The sequence below is a fragment of the Odontomachus brunneus genome, unplaced genomic scaffold, assembly GCF_010583005.1.
Source record: "Odontomachus brunneus isolate Ranch 3 - 2012 unplaced genomic scaffold, Obru_v1 Obru_scaffold_007, whole genome shotgun sequence".
NCBI classification, from domain to species: domain Eukaryota; kingdom Metazoa; phylum Arthropoda; class Insecta; order Hymenoptera; family Formicidae; genus Odontomachus; species Odontomachus brunneus.
Window position 1 is genome coordinate 138,147 of NW_022639457.1, and position 19,891 is coordinate 158,037.

Here is a 19,891-nt window from a genome sequence, read left to right on the forward strand (position 1 = left end):
TAGAAGTTTATTGACTATTGCGTCGCTTTTTACCGCGTGGCAGACGTTTTCGTGTTCTGTGTGCAGGAACCATAAGCAATGTCTCAGTTAATCAAGGATCTCGACGTAGGAAAAATTCCTATGGTAGCCTATCACTAATAAAGTGCAAGCAACGCAAACAAGCTTCTCATGTTCACGAAATATAAAGTCTGCTCGTTATAGCTGTACAAAGTTGCATTGCCCGCGTTTAAAATGATACAAATAGATATAAATTTTGACACTTGGTGAAAGAAAAGAGAAAATAGAAAAAGATTGCAAGGTAGTGCGGAAAGTGTAGCTATGAAGAACAGATAGTTACATTTTGTATCGATATTCGATACGATATTCGATATTCGAATCGATATTTTAAATTGAAAGAAAATTGTGACTTTTCGTGAAGAGCTGTGACATACGCGAAGGCGAGTAAAGATCTATAGAAGGAAACCTCTCACGAAATATTCTAACGAAGATGGCTATTATTAAAATGTTACGTCGAAAATACGGTACGAAAAATAACGTCTAGATTTATAATATTTATATATACTAGAACAATACATGCGCGCGCTACGCACCCGCTATATAGCTAATAAAAAACAATAAAAAATGTAAAATGAAAATAAAATAATTAAATTAAATTAAAATATACTTTAATTAATTAATAATTATAGGGAGAGACAGGGAAAGACAGGGAGAGATAGGGAGAGACAGGGAGAAGCAGAGAGAGACAGGGAGAGACAGGAGAGGCAGGGAGAGATAAGGAGAGACAGGGAGAGACATATCTCTTCTGTATTTTTTTTCGTGACCTAACTAACGCGATGACAGCTATTTGCCTGGTAATTTGACAGGTGCAAACGACACGAAGAGAGAGACATATCTTTTCTGTATTTTTTTTTTGTGACCTAACTAACGCGATATATCTACGGCACGACGGGGAAAACGAAAAAGACGACATTTGGTTAAACAAATATTTATTTATATTCGTTTTTATGATAGATGTATTTACGACGTATCTCTCGACATCCAGTATATATAAGGAAAAATGAAATAATTGCTATAACAAGAATGTAATAGTAATCACATATATTTATTATTTTACAACAAAACAGGTGCATTGTATTTGGATGTTAAAAACGATTAAAGAAAACATATTTACAACATGTAACATGAGCGAAATTAGTATCGGATCAGTCAAGAAGTTCTGTTTGATTTTCATGTCAAGTTTGACTTCATTGCACTTAATAGAAACAAATTATTCGTCGACTAATCATCGTCGTTGCTTACGACCTTTCACTAACGTTTTACCAACATTCATACACTCTCATCGTAAAAGGTGTGATCAGTTTATTATTATTATTAATATTAATATTATTTCTCATTATCATATTTGTTCTATGTCTGACAAGGTCGTCCCATGGCCTTTTTATTATTACCATTATTATTGGTGTTATTTGTATTATTTGTGTTATTATTAATACGATGTGTTGCACTCTCAAAATTTCTTAGAGTAAAATTTTACTCGAAAAGCAGAGTGACTACTGAATCATTCGAAATCGAGTGATATTTCATTTGTATATAATGAATTTTTCCACTAGTGAATATTTTCACTCGAAATTCAGAAGTAAATTTGATGTGCTCCACTGTGTGACAGAAATATATTCACTCTAATCGATTGAAGCATTCGCTCATATAGAGTGAGAATCCACTTTAAACTTGACTGAAACGCTCACTCCTGCAATTTTGAGTAGCGGTATTTTCACTATCGCTTCGAGTGAAAATACTGTCACTTTTCACTCGTTTTGAGTGAGGTTCCACTCCAGGAGATTTAGAGAGTAGACTGTCAAACTTTTGTCGTGGCCAGGAGTTTGATGTAGTGCGCTTTGTGAGTGATTTCGAATTCCTGAGTCGGCAGGAAGCACTGCGCCTGTATAGCAGAGTGCTTCCTGCCGAGGTTATAGCCACGGAGGATCAGAAGAAGGGTGATGACGCAGATGACGAGAGCGACGGCTAACGTGATGAAGACGACGTTCAACTGGTGGCTCTGCACCACTTCGACACAGCGAGAGTGCTCATGATCGTTGAGCAAATCGCTGACGGCGACCACAGCCTCGGTGAGCTCGTCCAGACTGGCGCACACCATATAACAACCCGGCAATGACACTTCCACGGTGACGAGCGCGGAGCTGCAATTGAACGTCTGCCGATGCACCGCGGAGATCGTGTTGAAGATGACGATGGACAACTGACAGGTCGACGTCTCCGTTATCTTCGCGGAGAGTGCAACGTCCACGTGCAAGTTGCCTTGGTCGGACACGTTCACGTGAATCCCGGTAATCCGCGGGTAAGAAATGCCGAGAACCGGCGGTTGCGTAGAAGTCGCGAGATGTGAGTCGTGCGGCTGTTGCTGCTGCTGCCGTTGAGTCTTCTCCAGGACGATGACGTCGCTGCAGCCGAGACCGAGAGAGACATCGTCGTAGGCGGTGGGTACCAGCAGCACCACGCAGTAACGATATTTGTGACCCATTTGCAGGTGCAATGAGACCGGTATGGAAACCGGCAGGATGCAAGGATCGCGCATCATGCGCGAGTCGCAGTGTAGAGGGCTGGATTCCAGCTGGACTTCTTTGTCATCGACGGTCTCGTAGACAATGAGCGAGTCGCAAGTGTAGCGCTCGACGCACTGCTCCACGTGCCAGAGCAGGTTAACGCCGGTCGACTCGTCGTAGTGGAATTCTTTCAAGCTGAGTTGCTCACCAACCACGGGCACACCGCGTGTCATCATGGGTGGCGTAGGCTCGCCGCAGAGCAGGCTACCCGGCGACACCTGTGTGAGAATACCGTTCTCCAGCGCGGGCGGTGTCGCGCACACCGCCGACGACCTATCCTCCTCGCTTAAGCTGGAGTTGCTGAGCCAGTTAGCGAACTCCAACAGAGTGCAGTCGCAGTTCAAGGGGTTGTCGGCGAGAGAAAGCCGCTTCAGGTGCAGCTTCGTGGTCGGCACGTCGCTCGACACGATCGTGATGTCGTTGTCGTCCAGTCGTAGATCTTGGAGACTCTTCAGCGGCACCACTAGATCCGCCGTCAACGATCGCAGGAAATTGTGCGTGAGATCCAACATCGTCAGTTTCTCCAGATGCGCCAGCGACGCACTGGACACGGCGACGATGCAATTGTTGGCTAAATCCAGCCGTGTCAGGGTCGACAAATGCTTAAACGAGTGGTCTTCCAACACGTCGATCTGAAAGTCAATGATATTTATTCGTTTAGATTATATTGCTCGCGAGGCCCCTAATTAGATGGTTTTAATTTTTTGTATAATATTTGTCTTGCTGTTATTTTAACGAACAGATCAAACCAAAACTTTTCGACTCACCTGATTATGACTCAGGCTGAGATAAGTGAGATTCCTAAGACCTACGAGGGCTCCTTGTTGCACATTGACGAGACTATTCTCGGATACGTTAAGGAAGTGTAATCTGGGCATCTGCGGCAACAAATTGGGTCCCATCGGGCCCAGCAACAGATTATTGGATAAATCCAACTCTTCCAATCGCTTGAGGCCTCTTAGGGCGGACAGAGCGGAAACGCTTAGATGATTTCCGCGCATTCTCAGTGAGCGTAACATCGGCAACGCCAGGAACACTTGCGGCGACAATTGCGACAGCTGATTGTCGCACAGGTCCAAATAAGTTAAATTTGACAAGCCCTAAAAAAATCGAAATCGTTTCGTTATTCGCTGGTTGATCTTCCAAAATTGTTTTACCCGCAGCAAAGTCGTAAACATCAAACACTTCATTTCATAGCCAACTGTACCTTGAAGGAATCCGCTTTCAATGTTTTCAATTTGTTATGGGAAAGATCCAGCCGGTCCAAACCGATTAAATACGACAGCGCGACTGTAGGAACGGAGTCTAGGAGATTGTTCGGAAGTCCAAGGGCCTGCAACGGCCGCGCTAGTGCGATGAACGCGTCCTCATGAACGCGTTTTAGCTCGCCGGTAGAGACAACTAGTCCATGAAGAGCAACGTTCTCGAGGAAGCGCGCCGGCAACACGGAGATCCCCGTCACGGTCAGGTCCAACAAGGATATCATGTTCGCTCGACTGTGTTTGAGGTGTTCACTGATGACCTAGAAGAACCATTAGAATTTCAATCTGTCTTAGATGATAAATTTTTAATTGATTCGTCTTTTCTTCCTCTTCACGATATTCTATTCGCAAAAGGAACTCAATTATCTGCCATATCTTTCGATTATAGAGTGTATCTTTCGATACATTTTACTCATGAAGACAAAGTTGTCGAGCGATATTTGTTGAAATAATTCACGACGATAGCACTATAACAGGACACGGCGCAAAACAACCGGCGTACGCGAACCAGCGAGATCGAGCATCGAGTCGTAGAGAAGAAAGAGGCGGGAACGAAAGGAAAAGAGCAGCGAGCACAATGAACTCTTGAATGATATACGTATATAAGATTTGTATTTCATTAGCGGTCTGCACACCTACGCTCTTCCTGACCGTTGGTTAAAAAGTAACGGCCTCGATCGCGCTGTGAAGCGTAACAACGGACGTTAGAACGAGCTGTCGCATTTAAATGAAAGCATCTGAATATACTTCTCGAAAATACTTGGTATGTCACAACAAATATTTTAAAGCAAAGTTGTGCGCGCGTGTCGGATGTACGACGTTAATGTAATGACGCAATTACCTGCAACGCCATTCTATCGCCTGTACACCTGAGTGTGTATGGAAAGTCGCAAGAACATTCCACACCCACTTTTGTGATATTCGGACACTCCCAAACCGTGTCAGAGGAGGACGATGATGCGTGGGATATATCTTTCGGGATGTCATCATCCTGTACTGTCACAATTGTCGGTGAAGCCGACGGAGACGATGACGACGTCGACCACGAGGAAGAAACATTTTCCTTGGCAGCAGACGTCGTTATCATTGTCGTCGTCGTCGTTTCTAATGTTGTCGTCGATATTGTTTCAGCTGTCGTTATTATCGAATCTATCATTGATGCTGCTGACATCGTGGCGTCGTCCTCCGTCACATTGAGACACGACGCCGTCATTACCAATGTCAAAACAAGTAAATCTCGAAACGGTCTAAGCATCCTGAAAAAAGACGTGCAACACAAAAATGTAATTACATCTCATTGTAAACGTAATTGCAGTCTTTACAATTTAAGAAGAAGAAAGAATCTACGCTTTGTGTCATGAATCTTACAATTAGAGAAAGATTAAGGTTCGTGTCGACCATTTTTATTGTCGCCTGGACAATTATGTGAAAAAATTAGTTGGTCGCGAGACATCTCTCAAGTAAGATGTTTCACAGAGAAAATAATCGAATTGCTTTTTATCATAGGTAATCGATAAGCGTGCGATGTTTTCAAAGACACTGGAAGCATCTAAGTTAAGTTAAATAAATGCATATTTATTTTCGTGAGTTTTAGCGCGAATTTGGAGATATTATGATATTTTACACATCACATTTGATGATTCTTGTAATCACTGAAGTTATCCGCATAGCATTTTAAAACGAACTTAAAATCATTTGAAATGCAAAATTGAACTTTAAAATAAGATCGATCAAAGTCTCGATTTAAGATGTCGATTTTGTTTAAAGAACGCAACTTCATTCTGAGTCATCAGTCGCTGATAACCGTAATTTTTATACGGCAAACTCGAAATTATAGTGCAGAGTCTCGTAGTAATAACGCATCGATCCAAAGTACATATTTGAAGCCGAATGTCTCATACTTATTATACCGAACTATGGCTAATCACAAGAAGCGATCTGGAGAAGTTGTTGGAGTTCGAACAGAGATTACAGGAAGGTGCACCGTTAAAGAAAAGGGTAATTTTAAATACGACGTTATCTATGTACGTGAGGTACGTACTCGAACCAATTTCCTATTATAAATCGATATCTTATGTGTACTTAAAAATTCGAAATTTAATAGAGAGAGGAAATACAATATGAATAATTCGCCGTCAAAGTGACCGTGCTCGTTGAACAGATCGAATTAATTTTTTCTATTTTTTTTAATTCAGCTTAATTTAATTTGATTTTTAGATACCGGAACATAATCAGAAGACTTATCCTGTGCTACGATCAAACGGTGCAGACACAGAAGCGGAACTTAATAAAGAAGATATTAGACTGCGCAATCGGGCGGATGTTGCAGTGTAAAAGGGAGATCGTACGACGGGATTACTCAGACTATCAGTAGGCTTTTCACGCGGCACGATCGCTTTTGATCTACTGACAATGAGTAAATATCGGCCATTGTAGATGGCCGGACGATATCTTGTATCAAATGAAGTTCACATTGGACGATATAGAACTACTTGCAACGGCATGCGGTCGGGAACGTTTGGAGGAACGCAAAAAGTTCGTTCAGGAGTTAATCGAGAGAGTGCAGAGAGGTTTATGGAATTTTGTTATCAGTTATAAGATTGATATCAAGTAAGATCTTGAAATAGATTCCACTTGCAAAAAATAATTGAAATAGATTCCACTTGCAAAAAATAATTGAAGTAGATTTCACTTACAAAAAATAATTGAATGTTAAATATAAATTGTATTTACAAGTCTTTTGATGCAGATGTATCTTCAATCTTTTGTGTTTCAACAAGTACAAATAAAAGAGCCCAGTCTGCCGCAGACGCCAATCGAAAGTACGATCGAATTGAAGGACGAGATGACGAAGACCCGCGCGGCGCGAAGAAAACGCGCCGTACAACCCTTCAAAGTGGAGGTGCCTCGCGAATCGCCCGAGGAGATAGCCGCCCGAGAGAGGAAAGCTGCAGCCGAAAAAGCCATGCACATGGCGATATTGTTGATACAGAATCACGAAAGAGCAAGGAGATCACGCGTCCATGGTGAAGACGGTAATTAAATTAAACAGAAAAACATAGATAACTCGCTTGCTAAGATTTCTCGCTTGCTAAGATGTCGTTATGAACAAAAAATTTTATTAAAAGCCTTGTTCAAAATTATGTGAATGCAAAACACACACACACTCTCTCTTTTTCCCTAATATATATATATATATATATATATATATATATAAATAATATAAAACGATAACTTTACATAAGGTTCAGACTAAATTTCACATCTAAATCAATGGCCCATATTCTGAATTCTCTTTTATCTATAAAAGTACCTCTAAAAGAGGCTTAGGAGCCACCTGATTGGCTGAAAAGCTATATTTAAGGCACTTTTATCGATAAAAAAGGATTCAGAATATGGGCCAATGTGAATTAATAAAATGATGATCGGTTTACATTGAAATTTAGACTGAATATAATGTAATTTTATCGTTTTGTACTCATTATTTTAAGCAGGGAGCATTTATTTAAGAATTTATTTATCGCGTTACTGTTCTGTAGATCTTTCTTGTATTCAACCATGTAATCACTAACGTAAACTGTTCTACAGCGAAGCGTACATTCGAATACAACAAAAAACTGGCATACGGGGAAATCATACCGAAAAGGATAGATCACGCAGTAATCATCGAGTCGGCGAAGACGATACAGCGCGCGTGGCGACGATACACTGCGAAGAGAAACACGCGGAGGAGAATCGCGCGTCTCGAGGAAATTCTGGGTATGACGATACCCAGCTGGCAGTGCCGCAAAGTGTTTGCGACGGACGAGGAGAACTTCAAGCGACGACGCGCTTTGATACCTGTGTTCGCTGAGCAGACTGAGAAAGCGATCAGTGACGAACGTGCAAGGGTAATGGTTTCATTATAATAAAAATAAAATAAAATATAATAAAAATCGTTTATCCTGAGAATTTCTAGTGCTATGTTGAAGTGTGCCTCGCAACGATCTCGATAATCGAATTAACGAGTGTTTAATTTTTAATAGTTGCTGAAAATTAGAGGACCCGGACTGATGGAGGACATCATCGACGAGATTCACGAGTGGTTCGTCACCTGGTACGACGCTGCAGGACACTACGACGTGTTTCCAGCAGCTGAGCTAGGCGGCAGCGTCCTGATCGTGACTGGGCAGACTTTGGCACCGCAAGAGTACCTAACTGAGAAGTTGGAGAAAGAAGCGAGAAAGAAAGCCAGGAAGAAGGAAGCTCCCAAAGCTGAAACTGGGCCTGCGAAGGCTCCTGAGAAGGGCTGGAGGATGCCGCAAACGCAGGCTCTGTCTTGCTTACTGGAAGCGAACGCCGATTTCATAAAAAACTGGAGTCTTCGCGACGAGACTAGGAATCCGGAGCAGAAAGAATACCTTGATCTGATCGTCGAGAAACTCTGTTACGAGCTGCAGCTCGAAATAAGGAAGATAGCAGACGGGTTCTTGAGAGCAGAATTGGAGCTGTTGAATAAGGCATTATTGAAGGATCACGCGCATGATAAGAAAAAATTCATTATCCCGACGATGAATGGAGGTATAATCGGATAAAATTTAACGATTTTAATTTAATTGTAATTTAATTACGAGCTATTTAATCGTTCGGTGAATTATTTCTTGGAACTTTTGCGACAAGTTATAACTGCTAATTTCAACGATTTCTAACGTGCAGTTTTTAATTATTATTCTCCCGCTTAATAATGATATATTTATGAACAACTAATTTAAATGAGTTATGAGAAGAAAAGAACAAAGGTGCCGAGCCTGTCAAAAAAGTGAGGAAGAAAAAGGACGTCATGGATGACATGCCCGTCGAGGATCTGTTGTACGAACTGCTGCAAGCAGATGTCATCAGGGAATATCCGATCGTTTCCTTGCGGGACTGGGTCGGCGATTTCTCGTATGGAAATTACGAAGCACGTCGCGAATCTCGGGATTTCAAGCACCGACTCGGTGAGGTCAAGCAGCTTATCTTGGAGTACTGCGTGCTGCCTTTAATTTCCAAAGAGGCGCATCAGGTCGCACCGCTCGTGCGCTCCGTATGTATCTGCGGATTACCGCACGCCGGAAAGACTTTCCTCGCCAACGCTATTTGTTCAGAGGTTAATTGTCCATGCTCTTTTTGTGATAACGAAGAATACTGAGTGAATTGATATGTGCACTGAGAGAAAAAAATATCTAAAAAATAAAAAGATGTCATATTCGCGTACTCTAATAATATATTTATTTATATTAATATAAAATATTTTTCAGATAAGAAAATATTCATCTTCGCAAAACCGTAGCTTTTCATGGAAGCAATTGTTTACTTTATTTAAATAAAATAATTTAGATTTAAGTAAATATGTTAGCACCTACCGAATAAATATTTTTTTATTTTTTAGATATTTTTAGATATTTTTTTCTCTCATAAGTGTATGACACTATTAATGATAAGAGAATAAATTTTTAATCAATTTTTAAAGAATTTCTAGTCAATCTTTTTCAGGTGGGCGCATTACTTTTTGACGTGTCGCCATCTGTGTTGGTCGGTAAATTTGTAAGCAAGAAGGAGCAAGAAAGGCTCATCAACATGATCTCCAGAGTCGCCCGCGTTTACGCTCCTTCCGTTATCTTCCTCGACGCCGGCGAAGGACCCTGGCTAAAGAAAGTCTCGCCAGAGGAGCGTCATCTTCGACCGAAACGATTCACGAAGCAGTTCGTGAAATTAATAAAAGGCATCGCTCCAGGTGACCAGGTAAAGCTATAAAGAGTGAAGGTAGACCCTTCACGTCTTTTATAATTACTTATTTCCCAGTGTATGATTTATTCTTTGCTATTATCGCGATATTGCTCGTCTCAAAATTTGTATTTTGTTCTCAGTAACATTTTTCATGTCACATATATTCAAGATCTTTCATTAGACACTCCGTGGAAATAACTGTATAAAACATTGGAAATTCATTTTGTCGTGAGAACTCGGTGTAAAACTCTTAAATGGAGGAGCGTGTTGAGGCGTGTGATCAAGCAGTGCCCATTTCGTGAGATTCTTGTTATTCCCGTTTGAGATCTCTTTCTTCAATATGAATGAACCGCCGCCTCGGCGAATTCGCAGGCGCACAGCGGGTTCTCTCTTTCTCTTTCCCGTTTCTCTTTTTTTATGTCTCACGGACCTCTTTCGATCGAAGTTGCTCATCAATGAAACACCTCCTACCGGTGTATATGGTTGGCGGGAACGTAGGTGGCGGCGAGTTAACGTAGGATTTAGAATGTCAGAGATTCCGGACAGATACTGTTACTCACTGGCGTAGGTATTGCAGAAGGCGGTCCAACATCCACCTCAAAATCTTATTCTACTGTCGTTTTCCCATAGATTATATTGTATTTACATATTCGTGATCAAAAGTTGTATGTAGAAGACACTCAATTTACTCGGGACTTTTGCGTTATTCATTAATACGACGAACTCTTTCAACAGGTACTGTTCCTTTCGTTGTCCGAACAGCCAGGAAACGCAGCACAGCCGTTCTTCAAAATCCACGACAGATTCATAATGATACCCACCACCGACTACAATACACTGTATATGTATTACAAGGATCTACTAATGAAATATCACGGCGTCGATCGCAATATTGACGTCTCCTGTTTGGCTAAGCTATCCATCGGAGTTCCCCTGAACTTCATTAAGGAAGCCGTAGAGAAGATGTTGTCGCTGCGGCGACGAATAACTCTCAAACACAACCCGCTCAGCACGGTAGAAATCATGAATGAAGTAATGAAGTATGAGTATCCTACAGAAAAGACGTTGGAGGTGTTTCGTAAAATTGAAAACCGATTTCTACAAAGAAGGAGAAAGGCTGCAGCTAAGCAAGCAGCCCCAGAATGAGCGCAAACGAAAGGAGGCGCTCAAAGACACCCCTCGAAGTGAGTAAACGCGTCGCGAGCTTTTCGCGAAAATTTTCATCGCGTATCACGAGAAACGCTGTCGAGTATTTTATGTTGCTGACTCAATTCGCACGCAAAAAAGTACAAATAACAAAAATACAAAATAAGGTAATTCTATTAACGTAAAGCTCCTGATCCTTCGCCGCGGCCATCTTGATTTATGACGTCGAAAGAGCGAGAAAATACAAGCTAAAAATTCTTGCAAAATACGTAAAAATAAAAAGATGTACCCATTAAATGACATTCGTGACCGATCGATGTGTAAAATAATGCAAACACTTTTGTTCTAATGATCAATAAATAAGTAAGAATTTCGTGTATTTCCTCTGACGTTATCAATCGGAAGTTCCGGGGTAAAGAACCAGGAGACTTAAAACAAGTTATTTCGCTATTAAAAATAGACGTTAGGGATATTTTATTTAAATATCTACTCGTGTAAAAAGGTAATACAACTGCGTTATTACAGGAATAGCGCCAGTACGTACCTATAACGTGCAATATGCATCAGTCTCGAACGTGTTCCCAACCTCTGCACCCTCCCACACCTGACCTCAGCCTCAAAGCGAAGGAGGAACGCAGTAGCACCCACGCCAGTGAAGCGCTCGCGAGTGCATCGTGCGATCCGTCCTACATTAATGGAGAACGGTCCTCAAGTTCGGATGTTTTTTGATGTCACATCCCTCCTGTGAGATTTCTCGAGCGCTCCTTGTATTCTTCACGCAAGGAAAACTTGCGAATAGCCGAGAGAGAGAAGAAAATCGAACACTTCCGCGGCTCTGATCACACTTATCACTTGTGCCTTATCCCTCGCAATATCGCCGCATAATTATCACAGACAAGGGTCGCGAGATGAAATCGCGAGATCTGTCGAATGATCTTCGTCGATCGTAGAGATCAGGTGTTGACACTTCGCGACAATTGAATTGTCGGGATCTACGCTGTCGCGCGTGTCGTGTACGGTAACTCATTCGAAGCTCGTCGACTTCGACGTGCGCATACGGTCGCGCGGAAGAAGAAGAAGAAGAACAACGGACATCGCGTCTCTTCCAAGATCGGCGATGCGCGCGGTGACACGAACGCCTGGACGGTACCAAACAGAACGGATTGCGATCCGGACGTGCGGTTGTGGTGTTGATGCCGCAACACCACGACGGGCAGCAGACAACAGGTCGAGTACGACGAGTACGTGCTGCGAGACACTGCACGAGTGCCGAGAGCATGCTCGACGACCACTTCGAAAGACGAGAAAACCGACGTCGCCTCCACCGTGTCCACGCGGTGGGGACTCCCCCGGTTTGTGTCCGTCCGTCCGCCTCTCTATGTGTCTCTCGGTTTCCACATAGCATAGCCATGTATGGAACACGGGACGACGTTCTCTCTCCCGGCCCTTACGCCCACTTGCGCCGCGCCGCGCTCTGTACCGGCTCTCCGTCGCATCTGGAGCAGGTATCATCGCGGGTGACAACGACGACGATGAGGACGAAGACGAGTACGACAACCACATCGCCACTTGCTCCCTCGTCGTCGAGAACGACCATGGCCGAAAGAGTAACTGGAATAACGCGACGAGCACCTCGATGTCTCTTTCGTACAGTAATTTTTTAAATGCTCTGGACGTCGTTGCTTAAACTCTGAAACGCCGAAACGCCCGTCGCGAATTCTAAGACCTCCTGGTTACTTTGATGCTTTATTAAATTATTATTGAAAAACAAATTCTCATTTTCAGTTTTTACATTAAGCCTGAAAATAAATTTTGCATCTCGTGTTAGTCTTCAAAAAGCGACACGTCTTCTTCAGTCTACGACTTCATTTATTTCGTGAGGACGTGTCCGCGCGTGATACAAAAAGTATTACTGAGTGATTCCCGTGCGCGCTGTTTTCGTATGCATGAGTATACGGGAGAAGTGGGCGAAGAGAACGACAGAATGAAAGAGAGAGAAAGAGAGGGGCTCGGTGCGAGAAGGAGAAAGAGAAAGAAAGAGAGAATATGGGTGGGTGGGGTAGTAGAAGGGGGACTCCGAAGGTCTTCGGGATCCTCGTGAAATGCTTTTTGATACTGGAAATCGGTCCGTCGCGCGTTACGAAATCACGTAAAACCGGGCCTTTACGCCCACGCGAGATTAGTGTAGCCGCAGTGAAAGAAAGTCCGACTTCTTTAACAAGCTCTCCGAGTGTTTATAACGTGCCATGCTAAAAAACAGGCTCGGGACAGCATTATGTCTAAAGCAATAGGCCGAGAGTCGAACGTCGCGCGAAATTCATGACAATCTCGAAATTGGTTTTGAAACTCTCGCGAGACTCGGATAATAACTTCAACGTACTGTTCTAACGAGAACGTCCCCTTTTATCATAGCGGAAAGACAAGAAGGTGCGGTGGTATCGCACAACTGACAGTCTGATCGAGAGTTTCATTGTATACAAATGTAGGCGGAAAAAGAGCGATTTAAATGACGCTTGCATAAGGAATACATTTACGTCGGGAAGTCGGAGCGCCTCCTGCCAATGCAAACTTCCATTCCATTTATTATTCCATTTATTATTGGTAAATTGGTAGAGACTAATTTTCATCCGTGGCACAAAGTTGATTCGACTAGCGAAACTAGTCAATGCTCGCACAGTTAATTAGAGTCTGGGAAATGTTAATTAGGTGCGGGAGGCACGAGGTCAATTCTAAAATGAAAATTATGTGGAACTTGAGACACGTTATACATTGACATAGAAAAGTTTACAAGATCGAAACAAATATCGTCAATCTTACAGATTATTATAGATACTTTTTTATTATTATATTATTATAACATTTATACAATTTATAAATTATATAAAAATACAAAAACGCAACCCTAGTTGTACACTGGGTGTTAATTTTATGTAGTACAGATAATTGCACGATCACTTGTAGAATATATCGGCGATATTAAAAACTTATATTTTCTAGTTATAACGTGATTCGAATAATAGTTTTACGGAAGGTCGACCTACTTTAATCAATTCGATCAATTACGAGTCATTGAAATCTCTTCCATTATATCAATATAATCCCTCACGTCGTTCATATATCGACTCAGAAACTTATGATTTTTTTTCACATTCTTAATCAAGTTTTTAACGTCTGTTTCTCTGTAAAAAAACAACTCGTTAAAAATTTTTACTCGTGTGACGTAATCTCGACGAACTCACCTTATTGTGCCCAGCAAACAACGAATATTAACATCACTCGGAGTGAGCTTATCGAAACGTTTCACATTGATTGTGATCTTCAATATAATATCCATATGTTTGCTCCGAGACACGAACGAAATTCTGAAATAAGCGGATAATAGCAATAATTCAAATAATGACGTTATTAAGTCGCATCATTGAATACGATTGAATGGAAGTTATTACTTATCACGGGCGATCTCCATCAAGTTTAAGTTGTCCAAGCGTTTCAAGTCAAACATAAAATTCATCGCCAGTTTCACGTCTTGCGAAACAAAGTCTAGCATCGGAAGAACGTCCTCGTGAGTTTTGTACGAATGCGTAAGCGTTTCCACGTTGATTTTCTCCAGAATCAATCCGTGAACTATCCTCATTAGTACATCTACGTCATCTATTGCGAAAAAGATATCGTTGGAATGTTACCATATTAAGATTTATGCCATTTCTCCGACTCTTATACTTACCTGCAAGGCGGGAAATAATCTTGACTTCTTTAATCAAATTCTCTTCGGAATGATTCAGACCGTCCGATAAGAATGTTACTACCAACAATGAATTCGACATGAAACCGAACCCAATCATTCTCCTATCGACATTTTTGTAATACACACTCCAAATGCAGTCTTTTCTGTAAAAAAAAAATGCGTATGTTAAAGTGCCATATTTTTTTTTATCTCTTTGAGTTTCAGCGAAAAAAGTACATAACATCTTAGGTGAGTAATTTTCATATATAAACATATATAAGTATATAAGTATGAATATATATATATATATATATATATATATATATATATATATATATATGTTTATATTTATTTATATATTTATTTATATTTACTTCTCAGCATAAGCCTCCAATTTTTGCGATAACGATAAAAACGGATTTTGTTCGACTGAAGATTCTTCCTTCTCAATTTTGTTAACGTCTTGTTCTGCGTCGAGTCTCTCTTCTACACAGTCTTCCTTCTTTTCTACATCTTGTGGATTCACTTTACCATCTGAATTCTCTTGACAATATTCATCTTGATTCACTTGTTCTTCAACTGCACTTTCTGTTTCTTTCAGGCTATCAATGCAACGTTCCTCTTCTTTTCCTATCTCTGAGCGCTGTTCTTTCTGCTCAATATTTCGTAATTTTATTTCATCGTTTATCTCCTCTCGGGTATGTTCCTTCTTGTCTATTTGATCTTCTTTTGTCGTTACGTTTGTTTTTGTGAAATGATTAGTGCTAGATAGTATCATCGTCTTTCTGCGATCAACGTTATTTGTTGACAGCAAGTTTTTTCCGTCGAGATGCTCTACATCTATTACGTAGCGATTTAATTCATCGACTCGATGATCATCGGTAATTGTTGTTTCGATTGCTTGGCAATCAGTTTCCCGATTATTTACGATTGTATTCGTCACAACGCTTTTGTGACAGTCTTCCGTTTCATGATGTTCGATGTTCACCGGCTCTAATCTCTCGGAACTATTATTTTTATTATTGATTGGTACAGCATCGGTAGTGATCGATGTATGTAGTTTATTTTCCCGCAAAAACTCAGCGAAAGAGATTTCTTCCTCACTACTCATATAGACAAACGACGGTGGATTGATCGACTGCAATTCCATGAAACTGTTTTCTAGATTCTTTCTCAAAAAACTACATTCTTCAATCTTATTCAGACTATCACTGCCATTTGATCCGCATGACAGTGTCGAGATTCGTGTAAGATCCTTTGTTAAATATTTATTGCTAACATATTTGTCATCAGTCTTGGAAGATAAATGCGTGTTGTCGTAAACAGAGGGCTGAAATTCCACAAAAGAATCGCTGCGAAATTTTTTCGTACTTGTATTTTCATTTTCATAAGATAGTCTTTTTCTACTGGTATTTATCAAGGCACTTGAGTGATCGGAATTATTTGTTAAGACATTAGTATTGGTTGATATAAAATGTAAATTTGTGGTTTTCACAGTTTCTCTCGGAATTGTAACATTTTCTCCTATTTCGCTCTTCCTAAATTCTACTATGTTATTTACTGTTGGATGTTGAAATTCATTGTTCTTGGAAGCATCCAAATTTTCCATTTCATTTAGTGTAATGTTTTCTATATGATGCATACTCAAGGCTGCACTTAACGAGTCATCGGAATTGTTTATTAAGACATTGGTACTGATTGATGCATTGTGTAGATTTGTCGTCTCCACAGTTTCTCTGGGAATTGTAACATTTTCGTTCTTACTAAATCCTATTACATTATTTACTGTTGGACGTTGAGATTTATTGTTCTTGGAAGCACCCAAATTTTCCATTTCATTTTGTATAATATCTTCCATATAATGCATATTCAAAGCTGCACTTGACGAGTGATCGAAATTATTTGTTAAGGCACTAGTATTGGACGATGTATTATATAGATTTGTCGTCTCCATAGTTTCTCTCGGAATTGTAACATTTTCTTTTGTTTTGCTCTTCTTAAATTCTATTATGTTATTTACTGTTGGACGTTGAGACTCATCGTTCTTAGAAATACCCAAATTTTCCATTTCATTTAATGTAATGTCTCCCATATGATGCACAGTTGATTGAATAGTAACAGTATCAACTTTCATTGATACATTAATTACTTTATTATTATTTACAATTGGGTCAGTTTGAAATGACGATCCTGCAAAATCTTCTCTAGGCAAATGTGTTTTTGGCGTTGTAACAGTATGAGAAACCACGGTTTCCGTAATTTCTGCAGTGTTTTCAGTATTACATGTTTTCTCACGCAACAAAGAATTCGGAACAGCTTCGGTAATGTCCATAGACGTGCATAATAACTTGGTTCTTTGACTAAAAGTCATTGAGTTATTCGTATTCTTTCTCTCACATTCGTTTTCTTCATGAATAATTGGATTAAACATTTCTTCTTTGTTTCTTGATTGTATCTTAGTCATGTCCATAGACGTATTATACAAGAACGTATTTCTGTATTCTTTGAGCATTGGTTCGTCTATTCTTAAATTCTTTTTGTCCTGAATGCTTGTTGGTAACATGACATTGATAGGTCTTGTCATTTGCATCGTTGTGTCACTGAAAAACTCGGTTCCACCAGAATTCTCATTAGTTTCCTGATACTTTCGCAAATTTTTTCCTGCAACTGTATCTTCACTGCTAGGATGTGGAATATTTCTTTCATACAGATTTACAGGTCTCGTTATTTCCATCGGTACATCTTTGAAGAACTCAGTTTTATTGGGATGTTCAGTGTTCTCCCAACTTTTCCTCAAATTATCTTCTTTAGTTACAATTTTGTTACAAGAAGGTATAGTACTTTTTTCATCTATTTTAGATAGAGCAGTAGTCATTTCCATTGAAATGTTAAAATTTCCATCATTTCCACCATTATTCATATTAAATGTGTCACTGTCTGCCACATGTGATCGTACTACACTCGTTAATTTTATACTATTTTCTGGCACAAGATATGAATTAGAATAATTAGCATCGTGTATCTGACTGGAAATAATATTTTCGGTTGATTGTAAGTTTGTCAGAAGCTTCATACTATTATTTGAAGCATTACACTTTACATCTTCGTAATTCTGCACTATTACTGGAACTTTCCTGAAAGCTTCTATGTCAGATTTGATGGGCTCCACTGATATTGGAACAGCTTGAGTAATTTCCAACGATTCATTATTGCAATTAGAGACCAATGATTTTGTTGCATGCTTAATATTATACATTTTCTGCTGACACAAAGGGACTGAGACAGACTCAGTAATATCCATAGACTTGAGTAATAATTTAGTTTTTTCAGTAAATGAACTGTTTATATCATTTCTATCATATAAATTTTCTTGTTTTGAAGTTGGCACAAAAGTTTCTGCTTTGTTTTTCCATGATACTACCTTAGTTATTTCCATGGTACAATTTGTATCAAAATCATCCTGATGTTGTGGAACATTATCTTTCTGTACATTCTCCTGCTTATCTTCTGCATCACAATATACTGGTATTGAAGATGCAGGCATTATCATTGTAAATTCCATAGACATGTCTTGGACGCATGTTCTATCCAATTCAGAATTAACATTACTGACACACATCTTAGGATAATATTCATTGTAAATACTACTTGCACAATTTTCTTTATCTTTGTTTGTATATATAGTAACAGCATTGTCTGATGTACTTTCAGGTACATTTGGCGAAATGGTTTTCCCAAGTGGAAGTTCTTGACTAAATATTTCCACATGTTCCACTGGATTGGTAAAATTCAAATCATCTTTATCATTTTCATGGACTTCTGTAGCAGAAGTGCTATATTGCTGACTATGTGTTAGATCAGAGTCACTTGTATGATTTAAACCAGTTTCAATATCAATATCAATATGGTCATTTTCAGAAGGAACTTTTGATGCACTCTCCTTAGAATCAACTTTTGTATTTTGATCTGTTGCAAAAGATCCTTTAAGAATAGAATCATGTTCTTCATATGTGTTATCCCATACGGTCCCCTGTTCCGTGGAATGGCAAAATTCTCTGTACAAAACATTAAAAAAATAATCCTAGTATCAAAAACAATAAGTTATATTCTTAATTTATATGCTAATATACATTACAAGGTACTCACTTGACATGTTTCTTTTCCGCAAAACTAACGCGTCTCTTGATCTTTGATGTGGCTGGACTGTTTTCATTAGATGAAGGATTGAAGTTTACATTCTGCAATGGCTGTCTTGGTTTGCACGCTTTAAGGATCTACAAAAGTATAACAAATCATACATTAATATCATAAAAATAAAAAGCTTTTCATTTTCAAAAATGTGTTAAAGATAAGCTATATAATAATATTGATATCTTAAATTTAAATACTTACTGATGAACGTCTAGATTCATCTTTTTTAGGTTTGGAGGGAACCCTGTGATGTGTATGAAAACATTATTTTTTTTCACATAAAACAATTCTTTATATCTTCATATTTTAGCTTCACGTATGTGCAAAAAATAACAAAAATAATTAATACCTACATTTTATTATACAGTTGAGAAAAAATCAGTTATAACCGTTTCAAAGTATATCCTACAATATATTTCTCCTTTTTAGCTGAACTGTCTACACCAGTGCAACAAGTATGTACTAATGATGGTTTCTCGCTATTCACGAAGTATCGAAATAGATGTCGCTAGTTGGAAAGTCTAAAAGCGAACTCTCCTATTGGAAATCGGATTGTCGAAATCTCGGACGCCTCGGACCATGAATGTAGTATACATGGACCCCGCATACGGCCAGAAAAGTGAAGTCAACATGTAGAAAGAGACCATAAACATAATATAGACATAATATATAATGTCTATATAATATCTTAAGATGTGAATACGGCTCTGTGATTAGTTCATGACATCTTAAGATGTTCTTGGTGACTTAAGATGACTTAAGATGATCTTAAATATAAGATCGGACTATGAATATCGGCCTTAGAGGCTCATTTATCGTTAAAAGCATATATGTAATACTACTATATGGCACGTAGAGGAATTTTTGCTATAAGGCCCTTTGCACGTAGAAAAATTTTAACCGTAACTGTAAGGTCGTAAGAAAACTGACCAATCAGAGTTGATTATTCTCCTTGCGTTCGAGGAATAAATGACTGTGATCAATCAGTTTTCTTACGACCTTACGGTTACGGTTAAAATTTTTCTACATGCAAAGACCTTAAAGCGTCTTCTACAATGGCAGTAGGAGTAGTAGTAAGAAATAAGCAGTAAGCAAATTGACCAATTCCATTCTCACGTTTCAAAAATAATCGATTGTGATTGGTCTATTTACTTACTGCTTATTTCTTACTACTACTCCTACTGCCATTGTAGAAGACGCTT

General features: G+C 39.5%; 3 protein-coding genes across 3 annotated transcripts; 1 reads left to right on the forward strand and 2 right to left on the reverse strand.

Annotated features, from left to right (window-relative positions):
* Window positions 1-1,081: 1,081 nt before the first annotated feature.
* On the reverse strand, window positions 1,082-12,059 carry LOC116853851 (leucine-rich repeat-containing protein 15-like). The gene is made up of 5 exons (XM_032835128.1): window positions 11,319-12,059; window positions 4,725-5,139; window positions 3,829-4,143; window positions 3,389-3,721; window positions 1,082-3,253 (listed from the first exon to the last, which is right to left on the reverse strand). Exons 1-5 carry the CDS (start codon window positions 11,336-11,338, stop codon window positions 1,856-1,858), a joined length of 2,481 nt encoding a protein of 826 aa, XP_032691019.1. The 5' UTR covers window positions 11,339-12,059; the 3' UTR covers window positions 1,082-1,855.
* On the forward strand, window positions 5,664-11,432 carry LOC116853860 (dynein regulatory complex protein 11-like). Its single transcript, XM_032835138.1, has 10 exons — window positions 5,664-5,916; window positions 6,101-6,253; window positions 6,320-6,453; window positions 6,664-6,918; window positions 7,472-7,773; window positions 7,909-8,443; window positions 8,650-9,008; window positions 9,395-9,643; window positions 10,364-10,812; window positions 11,300-11,432. Exons 1-9 carry the CDS (start codon window positions 5,774-5,776, stop codon window positions 10,772-10,774), a joined length of 2,541 nt encoding a protein of 846 aa, XP_032691029.1. The 5' UTR covers window positions 5,664-5,773; the 3' UTR covers window positions 10,775-10,812; window positions 11,300-11,432.
* A 1,616-nt stretch (window positions 12,060-13,675) lies between the features above and the next one.
* LOC116853850 lies at window positions 13,676-19,156 on the reverse strand. Its single transcript, XM_032835127.1, has 8 exons — window positions 19,043-19,156; window positions 18,891-18,933; window positions 18,645-18,772; window positions 14,873-18,553; window positions 14,499-14,662; window positions 14,221-14,425; window positions 14,014-14,136; window positions 13,676-13,953 (listed from the first exon to the last, which is right to left on the reverse strand). Coding segments are annotated over exons 1-8 (4,470 nt in total). The 5' UTR covers window positions 19,045-19,156; the 3' UTR covers window positions 13,676-13,829.
* Between the last annotated feature and the right edge of the window lie 735 nt (window positions 19,157-19,891).